Below are 21700 nucleotides of genomic sequence, written 5' to 3' on the forward strand. Positions count from 1 at the left end.
GAAACTGACAAAACCATAGGATAAGAGGGGTACAGCTTTGCACAATTCCCAGCACCAGAACTCCGTATCCCATCCCCTCCCCTGATAGCTTTCCTATTCTTTAACCCTCTGGGAGTATGGACCCAAGGTCATTGTGGGATGCAGAAGGTGGAAGGTCTGGCTTCTGGAATTGCCTCCCCACTGAACATGGGCGTTGACAGGTCGATCCATACTCCCAGCCTGTCTCTCTCTTTCCCTAGTGGGGAAGGGCTCTGGGGAAGCGGAGCTCCAAGGCACATTGGTGGGACTATCTGTCCAGGGAAGTCTGGTCGCATCCTGCCAGCGTCTGGAATTTGGTGGCTGAAAGGAGAGTTAACTTACAAAGCCAAACAAATTGTTGAACCATTTTTGAATTTTTTAGCCTCCAGGGTTATTGCTGGGGCTCGGTGCCTGCACCATGAATCCACTGCTCTTGGAGGCCATTTCCCCCCCTTTTGTTGCTCTTGTTGTTGTAGCCTTCTTGTGGTTATTATTGTTGTTGTTGATGTCATTTGTTGTTGGGACAGGACAGAAAGAAATGGAGAGAGGAGGGGGAAGACAGAGAGGGGGAGAGAAAGATAGATACCTGCAGACCTGCTTCACCGCTTGTGAAGAGACTCCCCTGTAGGTGGGGAGCCGGGGCTTGGACCTGGATCCTTACGCAGGTCCTTGTGCTTTGCGCCACATGTGCTTAACCCGCTGCCCGACCCCCCATTTTTGAGATTTTTTTAATTCTTCCTCTTTAGAAGGTCAGTGTCATCTACACTAAAAACATGTGGCTTTTATATATAAAAAAAACTCAATGTTGCTACAACCCTATCACAACATGATTCTTATTTATTGATTTGTGTTCAGAATAAATTCTGGTACATAGTAAATTGTTCAAGTATTATCTAGAGCAGTGCTTACAAAAGAGTGAGGCTCCACTGCTGAATTCATAAGCATCTTTCCCTTTGTACACCACTAATTTCACACAATTAAGGAAGAGTTCTAGCACTTTTTTTTTTTAATTTTACAAGTTATCAAACATACTTAAATATTCCAAAGTGCTCAAATAAGCCAATGATAATTTAATTTACATCTAGTTTAACACCTCTTTTAGCACCAGAGGTTAAAAATGGATCTGGCTAACCAAGATTTTACCTTTCTTTTATTAGTTACAGTGTTATCATTTACATAATATTAAATCCAAACTGAAAATGAAGACAACTCAGATCAAACTCTTTTACCTTAAATAGTCGTTTCTTCCACTTCCTACATGAAAATTTAGCTATCTTTCTAGAGTGTGAATGTCTTAGATTGTATTATTATGCTACAAGCCAACTTCTTTGATGATTAAGCAAGTCGGATAGGATTCTCTAGGTTTGCTTTGAAAGTTTCAAGAAACCTCGTAGCGAGTTCATCATCTACCACTCGGCTGTCACTTGACATTGTGACTGTGATGAGATGGTGCTGCTCAAGTTTTTCATTTCCCTCTTCATCCTCAGTGAGTTTCAACACGGGTCGAAATCGTCCAACCGCCAAAATGCAGGCCTGAGGAGGGTTGATCACTGCAGTAAATTCATCGATGCCAAACATCCCCAAGTTGGAAATGCTAGGGGAAAACAAAAAGTTCTGAAATAGATGTGCTTGCTCAATCAAAGAACACTTTCCCAAAACAAATATAGTTACTTTCCTTAAAAAAAAAAAAGTGGCAGAGCCTTATGTTAAACTATTTAAAGATTAAGAATATCATATAAGTATCAAAAGCAAATGTCAACACACAAATATTTAATATCACCTAATCAGTATAGAACTGAATATTCTAGTCAGTGAATAGTGTTAAATTTTTTTTTTAAGGTTCGAGAACAAAAAATGAGAAAAGTCTAACTGTCTTTTTTTCTTTCTCCCCACCAGGGTTACTGCTAGGGCTTGAGACCTGCAGGATGAATCCACTATTCCAGGCAGCTATGTTCTCTTTCTTTCTTTTTTAATAGAAGTGGAGAGGGGAGTGGAAGCTAGAGATCCAGAGAGAAAAAAAGACACCTGCAGCTCTGCTTTACCACCTAAGCATCCTCTGCAGGGAAGGGGTGGGTGTGTATGTGTTGGGGGGGGGGGCAGATAGGGGTGGTCTGAACTCAGGTTCTTGCACATGTTAACGAGTTCACTTTACCTGGTATAGCACTACCTGGCCCTCGTGAAAAATCTTTTTAAAAGCAAAACTGTCTCTTGTTTTTTATAAGCAATTTAATTATTTATTTTTACAAGCGAAACCAGTGTACTATTCAAGTCTGGCATAAGGTGGTATCAGGGATTGAAGATGTAGCTTGTGGGGGCTCAAACTACAGAATAAACTGAATACTCACAAAAAAAGTTCTGTTGTGGAGTTATATGTTTTTACAGGCTGAGCTACTGGCCAACAAGCAGAAAGCACTTTGTTGATTTAACTAGATCTTTCTCTCTCTCTCTCCCTCTCTCTCTATATATAACTAAGATTCTACAAACAAAATAGAAAATGAGTTTATTAGTTGAGATAAAAGGTCATTATAAAACATTTAAAATCTATATATCATATAATTAGAACACAAAATTTATAAGCAATAATAATAATATAAAACAAATATCAAGGAATATATATAATTTATGAATTATATGTATATATGACTTTGACACAGAAAATTACAAAACATAACTGGAAGAAATAAAGAATTGAATAAATAAATGGCACAATATACATATATATCTCAATCAGTGGCTATAAGAATTAATGTTATAAAGATGTCAATTCTCACTAAACTGATCGAAATATTCGATATAATTGGGGGGTCAGGCAGTGGCATACCCAGTTAAGCACACATATCTCTATGCGCAAGGACCTGGATTCAAGTTCCCTCTCCCCACCAGCAAGGGGATGCTCATGAGAGGTGAAGCAGGTTTACAAGTGTCTATCTATCTTTCTCCCTCTCTATCTCTCCTCCTCTTTCAATTTCTCTCTGTCCTATCAAGTATAATAGAGAAGAAAAAAAAAAGAAAGAAAGAAAGAAAAAATAATCCCTGAGAGTAGTGGATTTGTAGTGCCAGCACTGATCCCCAGGGACAACCGTAGAGGCAAAAAAGATTTAACACAGTAAATTTAATTGCAATTAAAATTCCAGCACAACTGGAATGTATGTATGTGTGTGTGTGTTTATCTGTGTACAAAAAAAAAATGACAAAGTGATTCTAAAATTATCTGGAAATACAAAGAGCAAGGAAAGACCTCAACAGTGAATACAATTGGAAGAAATTCATTGCCAGACAGGGAAAAAAAAGTATCACAATTTGTTGGCACTGAACAAAGTATAGATAAATAAGCCAAACGAACAGAAGACACAACACAGAAATAGACTAAACATACAGTATCCCCTCAGTGCCATAGCAGTAGAATAATCTTTATCTAAGTGCCACCGGCCTATTTCATACTCATTAAAGGTAACAAGAATTTGGACCCTTTACATTCATACTATACACAAAAGTGAATGAATTCTACATATTGTTTTCAAATGGAGTTCTGCAGTTAACTAAGGTTCCAAAAAGGTGTTTCACAGAATATGAGTCGTACTCAGAGTAGAATATGTGATCAAGCCTTCAGATTCTTCATTACTGTGCCAGTCAGATCTATATGCTGCCTTATAGGTAGAATTTCTTACACAATATTAATGCAAAAAAAAATCTAATAAAAATGTTCAAAGCTTTCTATAAAAATCTATAAATGAAAAGTTACAAAATATAAAGTATCACAGAAGAATAGCACCTTGTCCTATTCTTAGGCACAAATTCTTAATAAAAATAGTATCCACAGTGAAGAAAAATAGGACTTCAATAGCTGCCTAGGTCAGAAAAAGCAATGCAATTAACTTTTTAAAAACAGACATAAAGAGACCAGGGAAACAGCTCAATTCATGGGATACTGGACTTCTTCACCAAGGATCCCAGTTTTACACCCTGGAAAAACATGTACCAAAGTAATGTTGTGGTTCTCTCCCCATTCTGCATCATGTGAAACTCTCTCTTTTGTAATAATTAAAATATATCTTAAAAAAAAAAAAGACATACATTTTTTCAGAGGTACTTTTATTTGATATGTTACCAGATACCAAAATAACAGGATTTCAACAGTATTCAACACCACTGACCTGATATTTCCTGACCACAGACCAATCAATACTACACAACTCCAGAAACATTAAAATAAAGGGATTCACCTTTAGGCACTGATGAGAATGCTTACATCACATTATATTACAGCACAAACTGAAAATAATATAAATTCCTTACAGAAAAATGGATATCATCTATATGTTTATACAGTATACTGCAATAATAAATAACAGTGTGGCTAATCTGTGATACAGATGTTTATAGAAGCCAGACACTAAAGAATACACATTTCTAGAGAAAGCAAAGCTAACAAAGTAATCAGTAGTGGTAATTTTCAGAATGGTGGTTACTATTGAGAGGTGACAACTGATAAAGGAGGACTTCTGTGATGCTATTAAGGTTTTGTAGCTTGCTTTGTATTTTCACATATCTTTGTATCTAAATAAGGTGTGATATTTAGCTTAAATTTTTCAAAATTAATATGGATTTTGTAAGTCTTATAACTGTCTAATTCTACTACTAATTAAGAGTCAACATTTAGGAGCCGGGCGGTAGCACAGCGGGTTAAGCACAGGAGGCACAAAGCACAAGGACCAGGTAAGGATACCGGTTTGAGCCCCTGGCTCCCCACCTGCAGGGGGGTCACTTCACAGGTGGTGAAGCTAGCCTGCAGGTGTCTATCTTTCTCTCCTCCATTCTGTCTTTCCCTCCTCTCTCCATTTCTCTCTGTCCTGTCCAACAACGACGACATCAATAACAACAACAATAATAACTACAACAACGATAAAACAACAAGGGCAAGAAAAGGGGAAAAAAAAAAAAAGAGTTTACATTTTACCTAAAAGAGCCTCCTTGATATTCTTCAGGTAGCAATTTTCCATCTCTTGCTTTCTTTGATAGAACCTGAGAAAAAAAAAGAGCATGTCAGTGGATTTTGTTACCTGAAAACTCTACATGGTATACATTCATTTCTCATTGATAAGTCTTGACTTTAATGAACTATGTATATGTAAATTTTCTTGTTACATTTACAAATGTAACAAGAGTATGGGTAATTAAGAAGAGAAAGATGTGAGGTTAACTCCAAATACAAATAGAGGGGAAATTGGCTACTTAATGGCACTCTCAAAATGTGTTGTCTCCACTTTTCATAAACCAGTACTGTCAAGAGTGTTAGGAAAGTGCTGTATTTTTATATTCAGTGCGGCAGTGTAAATTGGAATAGCTCATTCAGGAATTGGTTCAATTGTAATATCAAGAACAAAATATATGTACATCCATTTTGTAGTTCTCAGATTCTGTATCTGATATTATATGAAATAATTCAAAAGAAACAAGTAGTAACTCTTGAACAAAAAGTTAAGACAAATGTGATCTTTTGAGTGTAAAGCAGACATTAGAAAACATTAAGGATCATCGCATAGAAGATGCTTGTAATATGGGAAGTGAAATATAAAGTTCCAGTTTTGTTTTTATTACAAATAGCTAGTTCTATACACAGGGTAATCCCAGTATTTGAGGAGTTTTAAAGGGAATTGAGTCTCCTGCAGTTTTGACTTGCATCTTTCTCTTCTTAATTACCCATACTCTTGTTACATTTGTAAATGTAACAAGAAAATTTACATATACATAGAAAGTAAAAAATATGGAGATATTGTAATTTGAATATATGAGATAAATCTGTGGCTTAAAAATATTCTGTATAGTGCCAGGAAGACAGCATAATGGCTCTGCAAAACACTTTCATGCCTGAGACTCTAATGTTTCAGGTTCAGCCCTTAGCACTACCATAAGCCAGAGCCGGCCAGTGTTCTGGGCTCTCTCTGTCTAGTTAAAAAAAAAAAATCTGTATTACACAGCAAACATATACATAGCTAAGGTATGTCCATAAGTAATTTTAAACCATTGGTGATTTAATTCTTGAAAAATAAAACATTCTTTAAAAGTCTAAAAATGATTTCAACATCTCACTGTTTTCACTGCCAACTGAAGCAACATAGATCTATTTGGAAATAGATTCTTATAAAGATATTTGAATCCAACCTGAAAATAGTGACCTTAGTCATGCACAGTTTGTGGCATATCAGAAGTAGAGAAAAACCATCTATAAATGTATTTTCTTTGCCTTAAGCAGAGGCATTTCTGTAAAGGCAGATGATTTTAATATGTACTGATGGGTTACTAAGGGTAAAACAAAAAAAATGTATGTTTAAAAGCCTAGACTCTAAGCACACATAAACATACTTAGAAAATAATCTTTAGGGGGCCAGGTGATGATGGACGTGTTACAATGCGCAAGGCCCTGGTGTTCAAGTCCTTGTTCCCCACCTGCAGGTGGGACAATTCACCAGTGGTAAAGCAGATATATGGGTGTCTGTCTTTCTCCCTCTATATCTGTCCCTCCCCATTTCATTCTGCCCTACCCAATAAAATAGGAAGGAGGTGAGGCCAGGTAGTGGCACACCTGGCTGAGTACACATGTTACAATGTGCAAGGACCCAGGTTCGAACCCCTGGTCTTTACCTGCAAGGGGAAAGCTTTGAGAGTGGTGAACCAATGTTATAGGTGCCTCGATGTTTCTCTCCCTCTCTAGCTCCATCTCCCCTTTCTCAATTTCTGACTGTCTCTAACCAGTAAATAAATAAAAATAATAAAGAAAAGGAAAAAGAAAAAAAAAAAAGAAGAAAGGGGGAAAAAGGGAAGGAAACAATCTCTAGAGACCCTAAATACACCAGTAGGATATACCTATCAGTGAACTCTACTACAAGTTTGGAATGACAGCATTGAATGAATAAGAGCAGATGCCAATGAAGATTACTGGTCCAGAAAAATAAGTCGTGATTCTCAGGGATTTCCTGACAATGTGAACTTAAAACCAAGTAGATTCATGTACTCTGCTGCTGAGCCACCTTACTGATCTAATTCTTTTTTTTCCCCGTTTTAAAAAAAATGCATATTTTTATTATTGGATTAAAACAACAAAAATATAATAGAAAATTGGTAGATAACATAAATAGTACTATTTTTGCCACATATGTGGCATGTAAAGACATCAACATGTAAGAGTGTATTTTTAAAAAATTTTTTAAAATATTTATTTTATTTATTCCCTTTTGTTGCCCTTGTTGTTTTATTGTTGTAGTTATTATTGTTGTTGTCGTTGTTGGATAGGACAGAGAGAAATGGAGAGAGGAGGGGAAGACAGAGAGGAGGAGAGAAAGATAGACACCTGCAGACCTGCTTCACCGCCTGTGAAGCGACTCCCCTGCAGGTGGAGAGCCGGGGTTCGAACCGGGATCCTTATGCCGGTCCTTGTGCTTTGCGCCACCTGCACTTAATCCGCTGCGCTACAGCCCGACTCCCATAAAAGTGTATTTTTTTAAAAAAAAATTTTATTTATAAAAAGGAAACACTGACAAAACCATAGGGGTACAACTTCGCATAATTCCCACCACCAGACCTCCGTATACCAACTCCTCCACTGACAGCTTTCCTACTCTTTAACCCTCTGGGAGTATGGACCCAAGATCCTTGTGGGATGCAGAAAGTTGAAGGATTGACCTAATTCTTGACTTTATAAAATCTGTGTGTGCATGACAGAGAGACGGAGAAAGAGATCAAAGCACCGATGTATTATCCATGGAGTTTCCCTTATCTCTGTCCCAAGGATATTCTTTTTAAACTAGATTAATGTGCATTCATTTGTTTTGGGAAAGAATGTCTGAGATGGTATATTTACAAACTGTCAGCTCCTCAAAGATATTTATCTCTTTTTATCTCCCCTGTAACTTGTTGTACCATACATACATACAACAGGGTCTTGGTGAATGACAACAGAAAATAAATACTTATCTAGAAGAATCTGAATATTTAGTACTAATATTTCAAAATGTGTAACATTTACGCCAAAAAAGGCCTTGAAAATTATAAATTATAAAAATTATAAAAATATAGAAGCTGATGCACTGCTTCTATCCCTTTATTACTCTTGGTAAAATCAAATTCTTTTATTTGGAACTATAAAAACTACTTTTAGGGAATCGGGCAGTAGCGCAGTGAGTTAAGTGCAGGTGGCGCAAAGTGCAAGGACCAGCGTAAGGATCCTGGTTCAAGCCCCCTGCTCCCCATCTGCAGGGGAGTCACTTCCTAAGTGGTGAAGCAGATCTGCAGGTGTCTATAAAAGAAAAAACAAAACAAAACAAACAAAAAAACTATTTTTAAAGAAGCCTAGGAAAAATAACGTAGTTTTGCTCCTGGAATGATAAGTACCCTCAGTGATCTCAATTTTAGAGATGAAATAAATACTCTTCTAAGAATAAAAGACTGGAAAGCTTAAGGGGTGGCACTGTGATGAGAGGTTTGGACTTCAAAGTATGAGGTCCTGAGTTCAATCCCTAGTATGAAGTGTTAATGAGTGATGCTTTGGTTCTTTCTCTCATGTTAATAAAAAACCAAATCTTTAAAAAAAAAAAAAGGGAGTCAGGCGGTAGTGCAGCAGGTTAAGTACATGTGGTGCAAAGCGCAAGGACTGGTGTTAGGGTCCTGGTTCGAGCCCCTGGCTTCCCACTTGCAGGGGAGTTGCTTCACAGTCAGTGAAGCAGGTCTGCAGGTGCCTATCTTTCTCTCCACCTTTCTGTCTTCCCCTCCTCTATCTATTTCTCTCTGTCCTATCCAACAATGACGACATCAGTAACAACAATAATAATTATAGCAACAATGAAAAACAACAAGGGCAACAAAAGGGGGGGAAAGAAGACTAAAGATCAAAAAGAATATTATAGGTTCCTTAGATAGTGCACCTCTTTAACCACGTGGATGATCTAGATTTGAACCTTATTTGAACCCACAATATAATGAGGAAAGTTTCAGTGCTATCTTTTTTCCTCTACCATTCTCCCCCTTGTATCCCCCCCCCTTTGGGGGTGGGGATGGGGGAACCACCCCTGAGCAGTGAAGCCCCTAGAAATAACAAAATAATGGGGAGGAGGAAGAAAGGACTGTTGTAGCTAGGGAGATTATGCATTGGTAGAGTACTGAACTTGCAAACACAAGATTCCAAGTTTGGTCCCTGGTAATGCAAATGTCAGAATAAAGTTCTGGTTTGTTCTTTCTCATAAATCTATTTAAAATATATTTACAGATAAGTTGAATTCTAGCCTACAACTTGAATGCTGTGGGTTCTAATTTACCTGTATATTATTTCTGAATGTTAAATGTCCCTAAGATAGGTCGGACATAGATTACAAATTAAATTTTTTTTATCTATAGTTGTAAAATCATAGTATAAACAGATCACATCAGCATTTTCTCTGCAAGTAAACTTTAGCATTTTGAAAGCAAATTATTTCTTAAGCCATACCTTTACAGAGTCAGCAATTTCCTGTATACCCTTAGCGGCAACATCTTTTATGATCGGGGTAATTAAACCTCTGTCTGTTGCCACAGCCACTGAAATATCAATACAGGGCAGTTGCTTTGGGCCTTCTCCATCCCAGCTTACATTAACACCTGGCATTTGCTAGGAAACAGACATAGAAATAAGTTACTAAAGAAGTAGCTTCAGAGCAAGATGGTTATAGAAAAATTAACATTCTATTGCCTTTATGAAAGTAAGTAACATACCTAGACAGAAGTAAATAAAAATTCACTTTAAGAAATGGTTTAGACATCTATGTCAACTTTTCTGAAGCAAGTTTGCAGAAATTCTGATTGCACCTGTTCTGATTTCTTTTCTGCCTCATGATGACCAACATGACCTTGGGAAGAGGTGAAGGGGCTGGGACAGTGACGGAGAGCCACAACACTTGTTTGGCCTAAAAGAAATATGACTTTTTTTGTTAAGACACAGCACCAGTGGGATATTAGGTGGTCTTAAATAAATAACTCTTTCTCCTTAAATTTCTTAGGTTCAGAAAGGATAAGTAATAGACAACCATATTTAGGCTGAAAACATCCTTAGAAAGATTAAATGTCTGCAAAACAGTATGTATTGACATTGGTGAAAAAAAAAAAACACCAAAAAATGAAACTAAAAAATTTATAAAGTTATTTTTGTTTTACAAAATAACCTCTCAAGATATCATGTAAGTACCATAAATTCACATTTTGTTCCATCTGACCTGCCTGCTTTTTTTCCCTGGCCAGCTAGTTCTATTTGACATTTTTATTTGGTGAACTCTATATAATAAACTACAAGAAATAAAAATCTAATAATGAAGTAGGCACAGAGACTAGAAAGAGGAAAAGTACCCAAATTTACTGTATAAAGCCATTAATATACATGAAAGGAAAACTGAAGAAAGTTAGCATAGTATTGAAATAACAATTATGACCCCTGAATTACTTCATGAATCATGAAATTATGAAAAAAAACAGATATCTAATGGTTAACAGATTCATTTAAAAAAGAATGATTTTCAATTAGAAAATTACAGATTTAATTAACAGTACTATCAGATCAAAAGAAAAAATTATGAATCACCCATCAAAAAAGGTCTGTGTATACCTATGTTCACAGTAGCACAATCTGTAATAGCCAAAACCTGGAAGCAACCCAGGCGTCCAACAATAGATGAGGTGCTGAGAAAGTTGTGGTATATATACACAATGAAAAACTACTCGGCTCGTAAGAATAATGAGCTCACCTTATTCACATTATCTTGGATTGGAGCTCAAAGGAATCATATGAGATAAGCCAAAAAGATGAATATGGGACAGAAGCTGAGAAATAACAACAGAAAAAGGAAACAAAATGTAGAACTTGGACTGGGTTTGGTGTATTGCACCAAAGTAAAGAACTTGGGGCAGGGATGATTCAGGTCCTGGAGTATGATGGTGGAGGAGGACCTACATGTGGGTTTAAAGTTTAAAGTGTCATGCAGAAAACTGAGAAATATTATGTATGCGCCAACTAACTGTATTTACTGTTGACTGTAAACCCCAACACCTGGGGGCCTAGTCAGGGAATCCCTTGGATTCCCCCAGATTCAAGTGGAGAGTCTAAACATTTAATAGACCTCTCTCTCCACCATCACTGGTCACTTCTATAAGGAACAATATTAATCATAAGACTTCTTGTGGACTTCTTCAGGACTGTACCCTCACTATAAATTAGCAATGGTAAAGACTGCCCCACTCTTTGAGTGGAGGTTGCCTCATCCTATTCTGCCACTCCAGGAAGACTGGTCTTGAAATGAGTACAGCTTAGAATGTTCCAAACTGTGTCCATGAATTGCAAGCCCAGACTGACTGGGACTTGGAGGCTGTACAGTTTCCTGTGTTAAACATGAATATATATGGGCCCTGGGTTAGACTGACATGGTAAATAATTACATTTATATGTTTTCTTCAAGTGTAGAAGTTACCATCTGCTCTGATGCAGTTTTCTAGCCCTACTCTCAACTCTGACATCATCTTCCCAGGTAATATTTTTAGACCACTTCCATGTTAGCTATCAAACTACAACAAAAATGACCCAAGTCATGGGCCCTGGGAACATAGCTCAAATAGAATTCCTACCTTTTTTCAACCATAAAAATCTCTATTCCCATCAGTTCTATGCCTACTTTTTGGTTCTTGTTTATTAAACATTTTGTCCTGCTTTATATCTTAACTGCCTTTCAGCCACCAAGTTGCAGAAACCACTATGACTCCATCCTGACCTCCCTGGACAAATGACCTCACCAATGTTTTCCAGAACCCCACCTCTCTAGAGCCCTACCCACCTAGGGAAAGACAGAAACAGGATGATGATATGGAAAGACCTGCCAACACCCATGTCCAGTGGAGAAGCAATTACAGAAGCCAGACCTCTCACTTTTTACACCCTAAAAAGAACTTTGGTCCATACTTCCAGAGAGGTAAATGTTAGGGGAAGATGACCAGTGGGCTCTGAACTCTAATTTCATCAGGACATGGAGAGAGAGAAAGTGAGTGGGCGGGTGAGGAGAAAGGGCACTCAGTAGGTGTGACTTAGAAAGGAAAAGAAAGCAGGACCACAGGGGGAAAAAAAAGGGCAGATATATATATATATATATATATATATATATATATATATATATATATATATAGTTATAGAGATAATGGTCAACCCATATCTGTGATCTTGAGAGACTATGGCAGTTTCTAATAGAGGGAATGGGGACACAGAACTCTAGTGGTGGGAAAGGTGTAGAATTATACCCATCATCTTACAATTTTGTAAATCAACATTAAACCACTAATAATTTTTTTAAGTTGTAAATGTGGAGATACAGAGTGAGAAGACATGCTTGTAATATTCTCTATTATTGTGCTGTTTAAGATATATGAATGCATTCCTTATAAACGTACTTTAAATACAGTACTTAATAAGCAGTGACTGGAAATTATCCTCACTACAGAAGCAGACATTATAGAAAATACTACTCACCAAGTCCATCTCTAACTAGCAGATTCTAGACTAGCAGATTCAGTTTGCCTGACTTCTTGGTGCCTCACCAGGACACAAACTCCTCACCTTCACTACATCTAAAATCAAACTCCAGCTTCCCCGTCTCCAACCTACTCATTTCCCATTTTTGCAATCTTTGTACACTAAGGCCTCCATTTCTGACACTGCTTGGGTCAGATTCTCTGTCGTTTCTCTGTCGCACCCCACAGCAAATCTAAGAAATCCTGTCGGTTACACATTGCTATGTAGCCAAACTCTCCAACACACTCCAGCTCCCCTGCTACTACTACCTTAGCCATCACCAAGAGCCTCACAACAAGACACCCATGCCTGTCCACATGCTGTATTCCATTCAAGTACAGCAGCCTCTCCCTTTTCTTTGTTTTTAACATATGTATTATTTGTTTTATTTTAATGACACAGATACAGAAAGGCCAGAGCATTGCTCATCTCTGGCTTATGGTGGTGAGGGGGACTGAACCTGAGATTCTGGAGACTCAGACACGAAAGTCTTTTAGCATAACCATTATTCTATCTTCTGACCCTTTTCTTTTTAATGTGTGGTATGGATCATATTCATCATCTTCTTAAAACCACCCAAGCCTTTCTTCTCTATCACATGTGAAACCCCTAGTCCTTATCCTGGCCAACAGGGCCTCATGTACAGTGCAAGACACCTACCGAGCATCTTCCTCTTTTAAAATGTTTACTATATGGGTCAGCAAAATAGCTTACTTCATGCGCTGCTTTGCCATGTGTATGACCCAAGTTCAAGACCAGCCTCCATTACAGTGAAAGAAGTTTCAGCACTATGACATCTCTCTCTCTCTTTCTCTCTCTCTCTCACTGTTTGAAAAAGTTAGCCTATAGCAGTGAAACCCTAGAGATGACAACAAATAAAATAAAGTAAAATAAAATAAAATGCTTATTTTCTCCTCTTTAGAGACACTTTGTCCCTGGTGTCAAGTCCTTAAAATATGAATATAATTCACTCCTCAGTCCTTAGATTTGCTGTTCCATCTTTCCAAAGTATTCTCTTCCATCAGGGATCCAAGTAGTTCATTTGCTTTTTTTTTTTTTTTTGGTCTCAATTTATCACTGTGTCACAGATGTCTTCCCTTGTCTAACTCTAGGAAAGCAACATTCTTACTTAATCTTTAACTTGTCTGTATACTTAGCCTGCTTTCATTTTCTTTAATATTTTTGCTATTTGACATGTATTTGTCTCTTCCAGTTAGAACATAGAATATATATGTTCACTATTGTATCTCTAATGTCTAGAATATATTTTGCACAGGTAGGGGGTCAATCAATATTTGTCTAATAGCTTCTACTCTGCTATAGTTGTGAGTTTCTTTGGCTCTCAGTTATTTTATCTATAAAATGTGGAAGTGAGATTAAATGTTAGCCTGTATTTAGTAATAGAGTTGTAAAGATTTTGCAACTTAATGATAAGAGTTCAATTTATTAATATGAAAATTGACATGAGGGTGTTTGAAAAATCAAAATTACCTGGAGTTTGTTACTTACTTTAAGGGTAACTGCTGCTGCCTTAATGATAAAATCATTTACTGATACTTTAATATCTTCTGAAAGAAAAAGAAGCATACTAAAATTAGTCTTTGTAAGTTTGAAAATAGACCATTATTTAAAATTTGTAAATTATGGATTCCAATGACAATGATGAAAAATATGATAGGTTTCTGTTTGTTTAGTCACCAAGGTTCCCTAGTTTCAAAAAAAATTGCAGGATATAATGTCCTACATAAATATTAATACTATTAACCATGATTATAAATGCTTACTTTTAGGTCTCAATTACAGTTCTGCCCAACAGCTTAGATATCATGCACTAGTACATGAAGGATGCATTGTTTCTGTATCTAAAATCATCTCTTAGTCATGAAAGAATCAACTCTTATATTAGCAGAGTGGTGCATGTGGTCATTTAAGATAAACACAGATACTCAGTTGTTCAAAACTTTCCTTTTGAGTCAGAAAGACAGCTCACTCGGATAGCATGCTGCTCTGCTACAGGCACGACCCAGGTTTGAGTCAAGTCCTCACAGCACAGAAGAAGCTTCAGTACTGTGGTCTGCTTCAGTGTTTTTCTTTGTCTCTCTATCTAAGAAACAACACTTTCCTTTTTACTACTGGGGTATACAGTAAGAAACGTTAATATCACTGCATTAAACAAGAGATGCCTTTTAACCAGACAGGATATAGCAAGTGCCAAGGATGAAGCAATGCTGGCTGGCAAAGGTCCTACTGCAATGAGTAAAATGAGATTCACTGTCTAGTTTTATGGTGAATATACTTAAATCAACTTCCTTCTAGTATACACAATGATTTCTAAGATAAAGCTAGTGTTCCCACACTATCCACAGAACTGATCATAACTGAAGAATCTAATTTATATTTTTGCTTTTCCTACTGCATATGAAAGGGTTGGGAAAAAGCAAAGTATACTTGATGTTTTTATTACAAGAGTTTCTAGAAAAAAACTTTAAGATCAAGATCCTGTCAATGGCATGTGGCTGGAAAGACAAATTCTGTTACCACAGTACTGTGGAATTTTCCATAAACAACTCACTGGAAAGGCATGTACAGATTTTAGAAAGGGATTAGATGAATTACCATAAACCTAAATACTGCCAAACTGTCATGCTGTCAGCTGCTGTTCTAATTCAGATTTCCAGAAACCTGTAAACATTATTGTTTGTTTAAAGCTCCTCAAGGAATAGAAATAGAAATGAATTTCCAGTGCTTTGAGATTTTTAATGATAAACACACACAAAATAATTTTTCTGCATAAATTTAAATATGTGGGCATAATAGTTTATGAACTCACTACACTCACCATTCACTGCTCTCTTAGCCTCTTTCTCACTTGAATTTAAGTTGCTTCCCTAAATAAACTTACTCTTATTTCTCCTTTTATTCTTTTATTCTTTTTTTTTTTTTTTTTTTTGCCACCAGGGCTACTGCTGGGAGTCAGTGCTTGGACAATAAATCCACCACTCCAGGCAGCCATTTCTCCCCTCATTTGATAGGACAGAGAGAAACTGCAGTACTTACTTCGTTGCTTGTGAAGCTTCCCCTCTGCAGGTAGAGGTTCCCAAGCATCATAATATATGTTGAACCGGGTGTGACATCACTCTGCCCCCTCTTACTTCTTACAATAAATTTTCTTAACATGCTAGCAGCTTCTGTGCTTAGTGGCCAATCTCATGTTTGGTTAAATCTTTCCACATGAGAAAGAACCTAAACATTCTCATAAAGGGGCCATACATTATTTGATGACAACACCACTCTATAATAACCTTTTGACTTGAAAAATATCTGGGCCACAGGTCAGGCGGTGGCACACCTGGTTAAGTGCACACATTACAGTGCGCAAGGACGTGGGTTCAAGCCCCTGGCCCCTACCTGCAGGGAGGAATCTTCACAAGTGGTGGAGCAGGGCTGTAGGTGTCTCTCTGTCTCTCTCACTAGCTCCCCCCCCCTCTCAATTTCTCTCTGTCCCTATCCGATAAGTAAATAAATTTTTAAAAATAGTTGGGCCATTATAATTCACTGTTTGGAATAGGATGCTTTTCCTCACATTTGATTGTCTCAAAATTCTCACCATTACCAATTTAGCTACATATGCTTATCATTTCTCTCCAAAGAAAGCTGGGTTGGATATATCAGTAACAGGCAAAAGAAGTCTTCCCCTCACCCCAATATATATTTTAATGCCACCAGGCTTATGGTGGGGGATCAGTGCTTGCAAGAAAAATTCACTGTTTCTGGTGGTCATTATCTTTTTTTCCCTTCCTTTCTAGGACAGAGAGAAATTGGGAGGGTAAGAGGAGATATGCATGTGGTGTGGTGTGTGTGTGTGTGTGTGTGTGTGTGTGTTAGGGGCAGGGAGACAGATGCCTAAGGTACTGCTTCCCTCCTCTGCAGGTGGGTCTTGAACTTTCTTTGCACATATGTGTAATGTGTGAGCTCTACCAGGTACACCACCACAGATAAAGAAGTCTTAAGGATAGCTGGCAGGGACATTAAAGGTGGTTTCCACATTTGGAAATTAACCATTATTAACTGATGGATGCAAAGAGAAAAATATTAAATGATGCACAAAATGCATTGGCTAAAATTCAATATCCATCCATGTTTAAAAATTTCACCAAATTAGGCAGAGGAATTACCACAACCTGAAAGAGGAACTCTAGAAAACACCTGTAAGCTAACATTAATGGATGAATAACCCCACCCTTGCCCCAAACAAGGCAAGAATTTCTGATTTACTATTTATATTCATCCCAGCATCATAGGGTGCAGTAAGGCAAGAAACTGAAAAGGCACATGAACTGGAAAGAAAAAAGTAAAACATAAGCTCATACCAATATCTCATGACTTCTGGGTGGAACATTATAAATTCAATACCCTGAACATAACCTTTGAGGAAGAAAGAAAAATTAAAACTTACATAAAGAAACAATTGTTTTCAATACTGCCAACCAGTTTTGTATTTGATAAGTCAACTACTTTTTTTTTCTGACACTAACTCACATAGGTGATAAATTACTACAAAATGTGCATTTTATAAACAGAGGCTTTTATGATACTCAGCATGTGTACTGCATTAATTAAATCTGACTTTACTTACCTCTGACCAGATTTTGTCTAACTTTTAAAACAGCACCAAGGTCACAGTTAGTACTAGCATAGGCATGAGGTACAGTGCTTTTTGATTCTGTTAACCTCTTGGCAATAACTCGTCGAATATTGCTAGCAGGGATTTCAGTGAATGTGCCCTGAAAAGAATAACAATTTGTCCTTCAATTTCTACATGGAACCAAGAAATAAACTTGATATATGAAGTTGAGCCTGCGACTTATGACAATAATTAAAAGTACCATTAAAAACTCCTACACTTAAAAAAAAAAAAAAAAAAACTCCTACTCTATGTAGGAATGTATTTATTTTGAATTAAATATATATATTATATGGGGGGGGTTGGTGGAGCACCTGGTTGAGTGCACATGTTACAATACGCAAGGAACTAGGTTCAAGCCCCTGGTCTCCACTTGCAGGGGGAAAGCTTCAAAAGTGGTGAAGCAGGGATGCAGGTATGTCTCCCCCTTTTTCTCTGAATTTCTGGGTGTCACTATCCAATAAATAAATAAAGATAATTTAAAATTTTAAGAAAATAAAAGACCTTCTTAAAAATATAGTACACATTGCAGAAAATTCATGTTTCAGTTGTAAGTGAATGGGACAGCTCATGCTGCTATATTACAGGTGAATAAAGGAAAATCTGGGTCAGCAAGCTCGCTCACCTGGGAGCACACCTGCTCTGCCATGCGTGTGACCCAGATGTGAACCCCATGCCCATTAGGGCTGGGGAAGCTCTGGTGCCATGGTGTCTCTCCCTCTCTGCCTTTCCCTTCCTATGAGAAAAAAAAAGTAGGCCTGAAGCAGTGAAGTCTTGGCTACAATAACAAGAAGGAAATCTATTGGATACTTATGTTAAGGTGTTCTTGGGCACACAAAGACTGACACCACCTGTAATGTAAGCAACTACTGCTAACAAACATCTTTTTTTAAAAATGAAATTTTTTTATCTTTACTTATTTGCTGGATAGAGACAGTCAGAAATTGAGAGGGAAGGGGGTGATAGAGAAGGACAGAGACAGAGAGACACCTGCAGCACTGTTTCACCACTTGTGAAGCTTTCCCCCTGCAGGTGGGGGCCAGGGGCTTGAACAGAACAAACATCACTTCTTAGTAAGACGTAAAGCAGCCAGTAATAACATCATGCCAGCTAAAAGCAATTCCTACTTATAAAAAAGGCAGGTTCCCGGAAGATGGAGGACTGAGAAGCTGCTAGTGACTTGAGCTCTGATCACATCTTCTGGAAACGGTAGGATTTGGGTTAAGAATTAGAGTAAAGGTGGCACGGACTAGCGGGCGGGCTGCTCCAGACTTCCCAGGCGGCGGTGGGCAAGGCGGGTGCGCCGGGCACTGTCCTCAGCCTGGGAAGGCGGCTCCTCCGCCGGTTGCAGAGCGCTGCTGGGAGGCCGGCAGAGGACCAGGAGGGAGCACTGTAGCTCGGGGCTTTCTCTTGGGAGTCTCCGGGGACCACCGCGACCCCGAGGGCAGATCTGAGGACTTCTTGAGTACAGCTCTCATTGGATCAAAAGGACTTGGAGTTAGTTTTCATTTTTGAGAAATCCTTTAAAAAAGTCTGGAGGGGGGGGGTTTTCCAGGAAGATGGCGGACTGAGAAGCTGCTAGTGGCTGAGCTCCGACCACATCTCCTGGAAACGGTAGGATTTTATGCCTTTAGCAGGCCAGCCAATAAGGGGTCCTAGTGGTGACACCAAGGAGGTGACTATAACTTAATTTGGGTTAAGAATTAGAGTAGGGAAAAAAAGGGGAAAAATTTTTTTTTTTCTTTCTTTTAATTTTCAAGCATACCTCCTTCCCGGCCTCCCCCCAACCCCCATAAGTAGTCCCTGAGGACCAGCTCATAGCAGGATCCCCCATACCACCAAACAGGGTGCTTTTTTGAATTCACTGATACACATTTGGGAATTTCCTTTCACTGCTCTTTAATTACAGCTCTTTTACTTATCTTCTCCCTTTTCTCTCTCTTTCTCTCTCTCTTTTTTTTAATCTTGTCATACACTTCTTCCTCCTTCTTTGCCTTTCTGAATTTGTGAATTATTTTGGGGAAGAAATCTGACTCAGAGTGGACTCTCTATGTGTGTATCTCTGCTCTAGTTCCCTTTCCCCTCTTGTTACCCCTAGAATATACAGTGGATAGTAGATTTGCATAACTGTCTATTCTTGCTATCCTTTCTTTCTTTCTTTTCTCTTTCTTCACTGGGATTTGGTTACTATTTTTTCATGGACTGGAGTACTTCAATACTTACTTCAGTTGCTACTGTAATTCCTGAGGTTGGTGAGTGCAATTGTCATAAAGGTATTTAGTACAGTGTTACTTGTACTCAAGACACAACAACTGAGGAACAACAGAGCATAAAAAAAAAAGAAACACATAAATAAAAAAAATGGGTAGATCAAAAACAAATAAAACTGCTACTCCAATGAATGAAGACAAGAGCCCAGAAGAAACTACAAATCAGCCAGAAGTAACCACAGATAAGAAAAGTATGCAAGCAATAATAAACTTATTAATCACAGAAATGAAAACAACATTGGAGGAAAGGAATGGCAGTATTAGGGAAACAACAGTTGAGACCCCCAAGGAAAATACTGATTATCTTGAGGCAATTAGAGAACTGAAAGCTGAAATAGTTGTAATTAAGAAAGAAGCTGAGGCAAGGGAAAGCAGACTAACAGAAGCAGAGGATGAGTTAGAGAAAAGAAAGAAGTGAAAGAGCTTAAAAAGAGATTGAGAGACACTGAAAACAACAACAGAGACATATGGGATGATCTCAAAAGAAGTAACATTCATATAATTGGCCTGCCAGAGGAAGAGAGGAAGGGGAAGCAAACATTCTAGAAGAAATAATAGAAAACTTCCCAGACCTGAATAACAGAAAGGATATCAAGATTCAAGAGGCCCAGAGAGTACCAAACAGAATCAACCCAGACCTGAAGACACCAAGACACATCATAGTCACAATGAGAAGTAAGGATAAAGAAAGGATCCTAAAGGTTGCAAGAGAGAAACAAAAAGTCACATACAAGGGAAAACCCATAAGATTATCTGCAGACTTCTCCACTCAAACTCTAAAAGCCAGAAGGGAGTGGCAAGATATCTATGGAGCCCTGAATGAAAAAGGGTTTCAACCAAGGATAATATATCTTGCTACACTTTCATTCAAACTAGATGGAGGGATCAAAACCTTCTTAGATAAACAACAGTTAAAGGAGGCAACCATCACCAAGCCGGCCCTGAAAGAGGTTCTAAAAGACCTCTTATAAACAAGAACATTACTATAATACTTGCAATATATCAGAGCAAACAAATTTTTTTTGAACAATGGCACTACAATACATTAAATCCATAATATCAATAAATGTCAATGGCTTAAACTCACCCATCAAAAGGCACAGAGTGGGGGATGGATCAGAAAACATAACCCAACCATATGCTGCTTGCAAGAATCCCATCTGTCACAACAAGATAAACACAGACTTAAAGTGAAAGGATGGAAAACTATCATACAGGCTAACGGACCACAAAAAAGGGCAGGAACAGCCATTTTCATCTCAGACACGATAGATTTTAAATTAAATAAAGTAATAAAAGATAGGCAAGGACATTACATAATGATTAGAGGATCAATCAGCCAAGAAGACTTAACAATTATTAACATCTATGCACCCAACGAGGGACCATCTAAATACATTAAGCACCTACTGAAAGAATTTCAAAAATACATCAATAGTAATACAATAATAGTGGGAGACTTCAAAACCCCACTCTCACACTTCTTCTTCTTGCGTTTGCCCTTCTTCCGTAGCCAGTCAACAGCAAAGCTGTCAGGAGCTGCTTGTTGCTGGCTTTGAAAGTGACTGGGGTCCATGTGGATTCAGTCGGCTAGGAAAGATCGTCAGTTTCCCCAATGAATGGGTACTCACGGGATGCACCACGAGAAGGTCGTTCCTATGCAACTCTCACACTTTGACAGATCAACAAAGCAGAGAACCAATAAAGATACAAGAGAATTAAATGAAGAGATCGACAGACTAGACCTCTTGGACATTTTCAGACTCCTCCAACCAAAAAACTGGAATACACCTTCTTTTCAAATCCACATAACACAAGGATAGACCACATGTTAGGCCACAAAGACAGCATCAATAAATTCAAGAGCACTGAAATCATCCCAAGTATCTTCTCAGACCACAGTGGAGTAAAACTAACATTTAACAACAAACAGAAAATTATAAAGACACAGAATTTGGAAACTAAACAACATGCTCCTTAAGAACCACTGGGTCAGAGACTCACTCAAGCAGGAAATTCAAATGTTCCTGGAAACTCTTGAAAATGAAGACACAACCTATCAAAATATTTGGGACACAGCTAAAGCAGTACTAAGAGGGAAACTTATAGCCATACAATCACGTACTAAACACCAAGAAGAAGCTCAAATGAACGACC

The 21700-nt window shown here is 37.9% G+C and overlaps 1 protein-coding gene across 3 annotated transcripts in view; it reads right to left on the reverse strand.

Moving 5' to 3' along the window:
- Positions 1–837: 837 nt before the first annotated feature.
- Positions 838–21700, reverse strand: part of PDHX (pyruvate dehydrogenase complex component X) — a 67103-nt gene continuing 46240 nt past the window's right edge. For 2 of the 3 annotated variants that reach the window (XM_007521820.3, XM_060176611.1), the window contains 5 exons: positions 17226–17373; positions 14099–14157; positions 9497–9655; positions 4976–5040; positions 838–1612 (listed from right to left, as the gene is read on the reverse strand). In XM_007521820.3, coding sequence (XP_007521882.1) covers positions 1354–1612; positions 4976–5040; positions 9497–9655; positions 14099–14157; positions 17226–17373 — 690 coding nt within the window. In that variant the 3' untranslated portion in view covers positions 838–1353. The remainder of the gene's footprint in view (positions 1613–4975; positions 5041–9496; positions 9656–14098; positions 14158–17225; positions 17374–21700) is intronic. The other variant, XM_060176610.1, reaches the window with a different exon arrangement.

This window comes from Erinaceus europaeus, chromosome 17, assembly GCF_950295315.1.
Source record: "Erinaceus europaeus chromosome 17, mEriEur2.1, whole genome shotgun sequence".
In the NCBI taxonomy this organism is placed as follows: Eukaryota; Metazoa; Chordata; class Mammalia; order Eulipotyphla; family Erinaceidae; genus Erinaceus; species Erinaceus europaeus.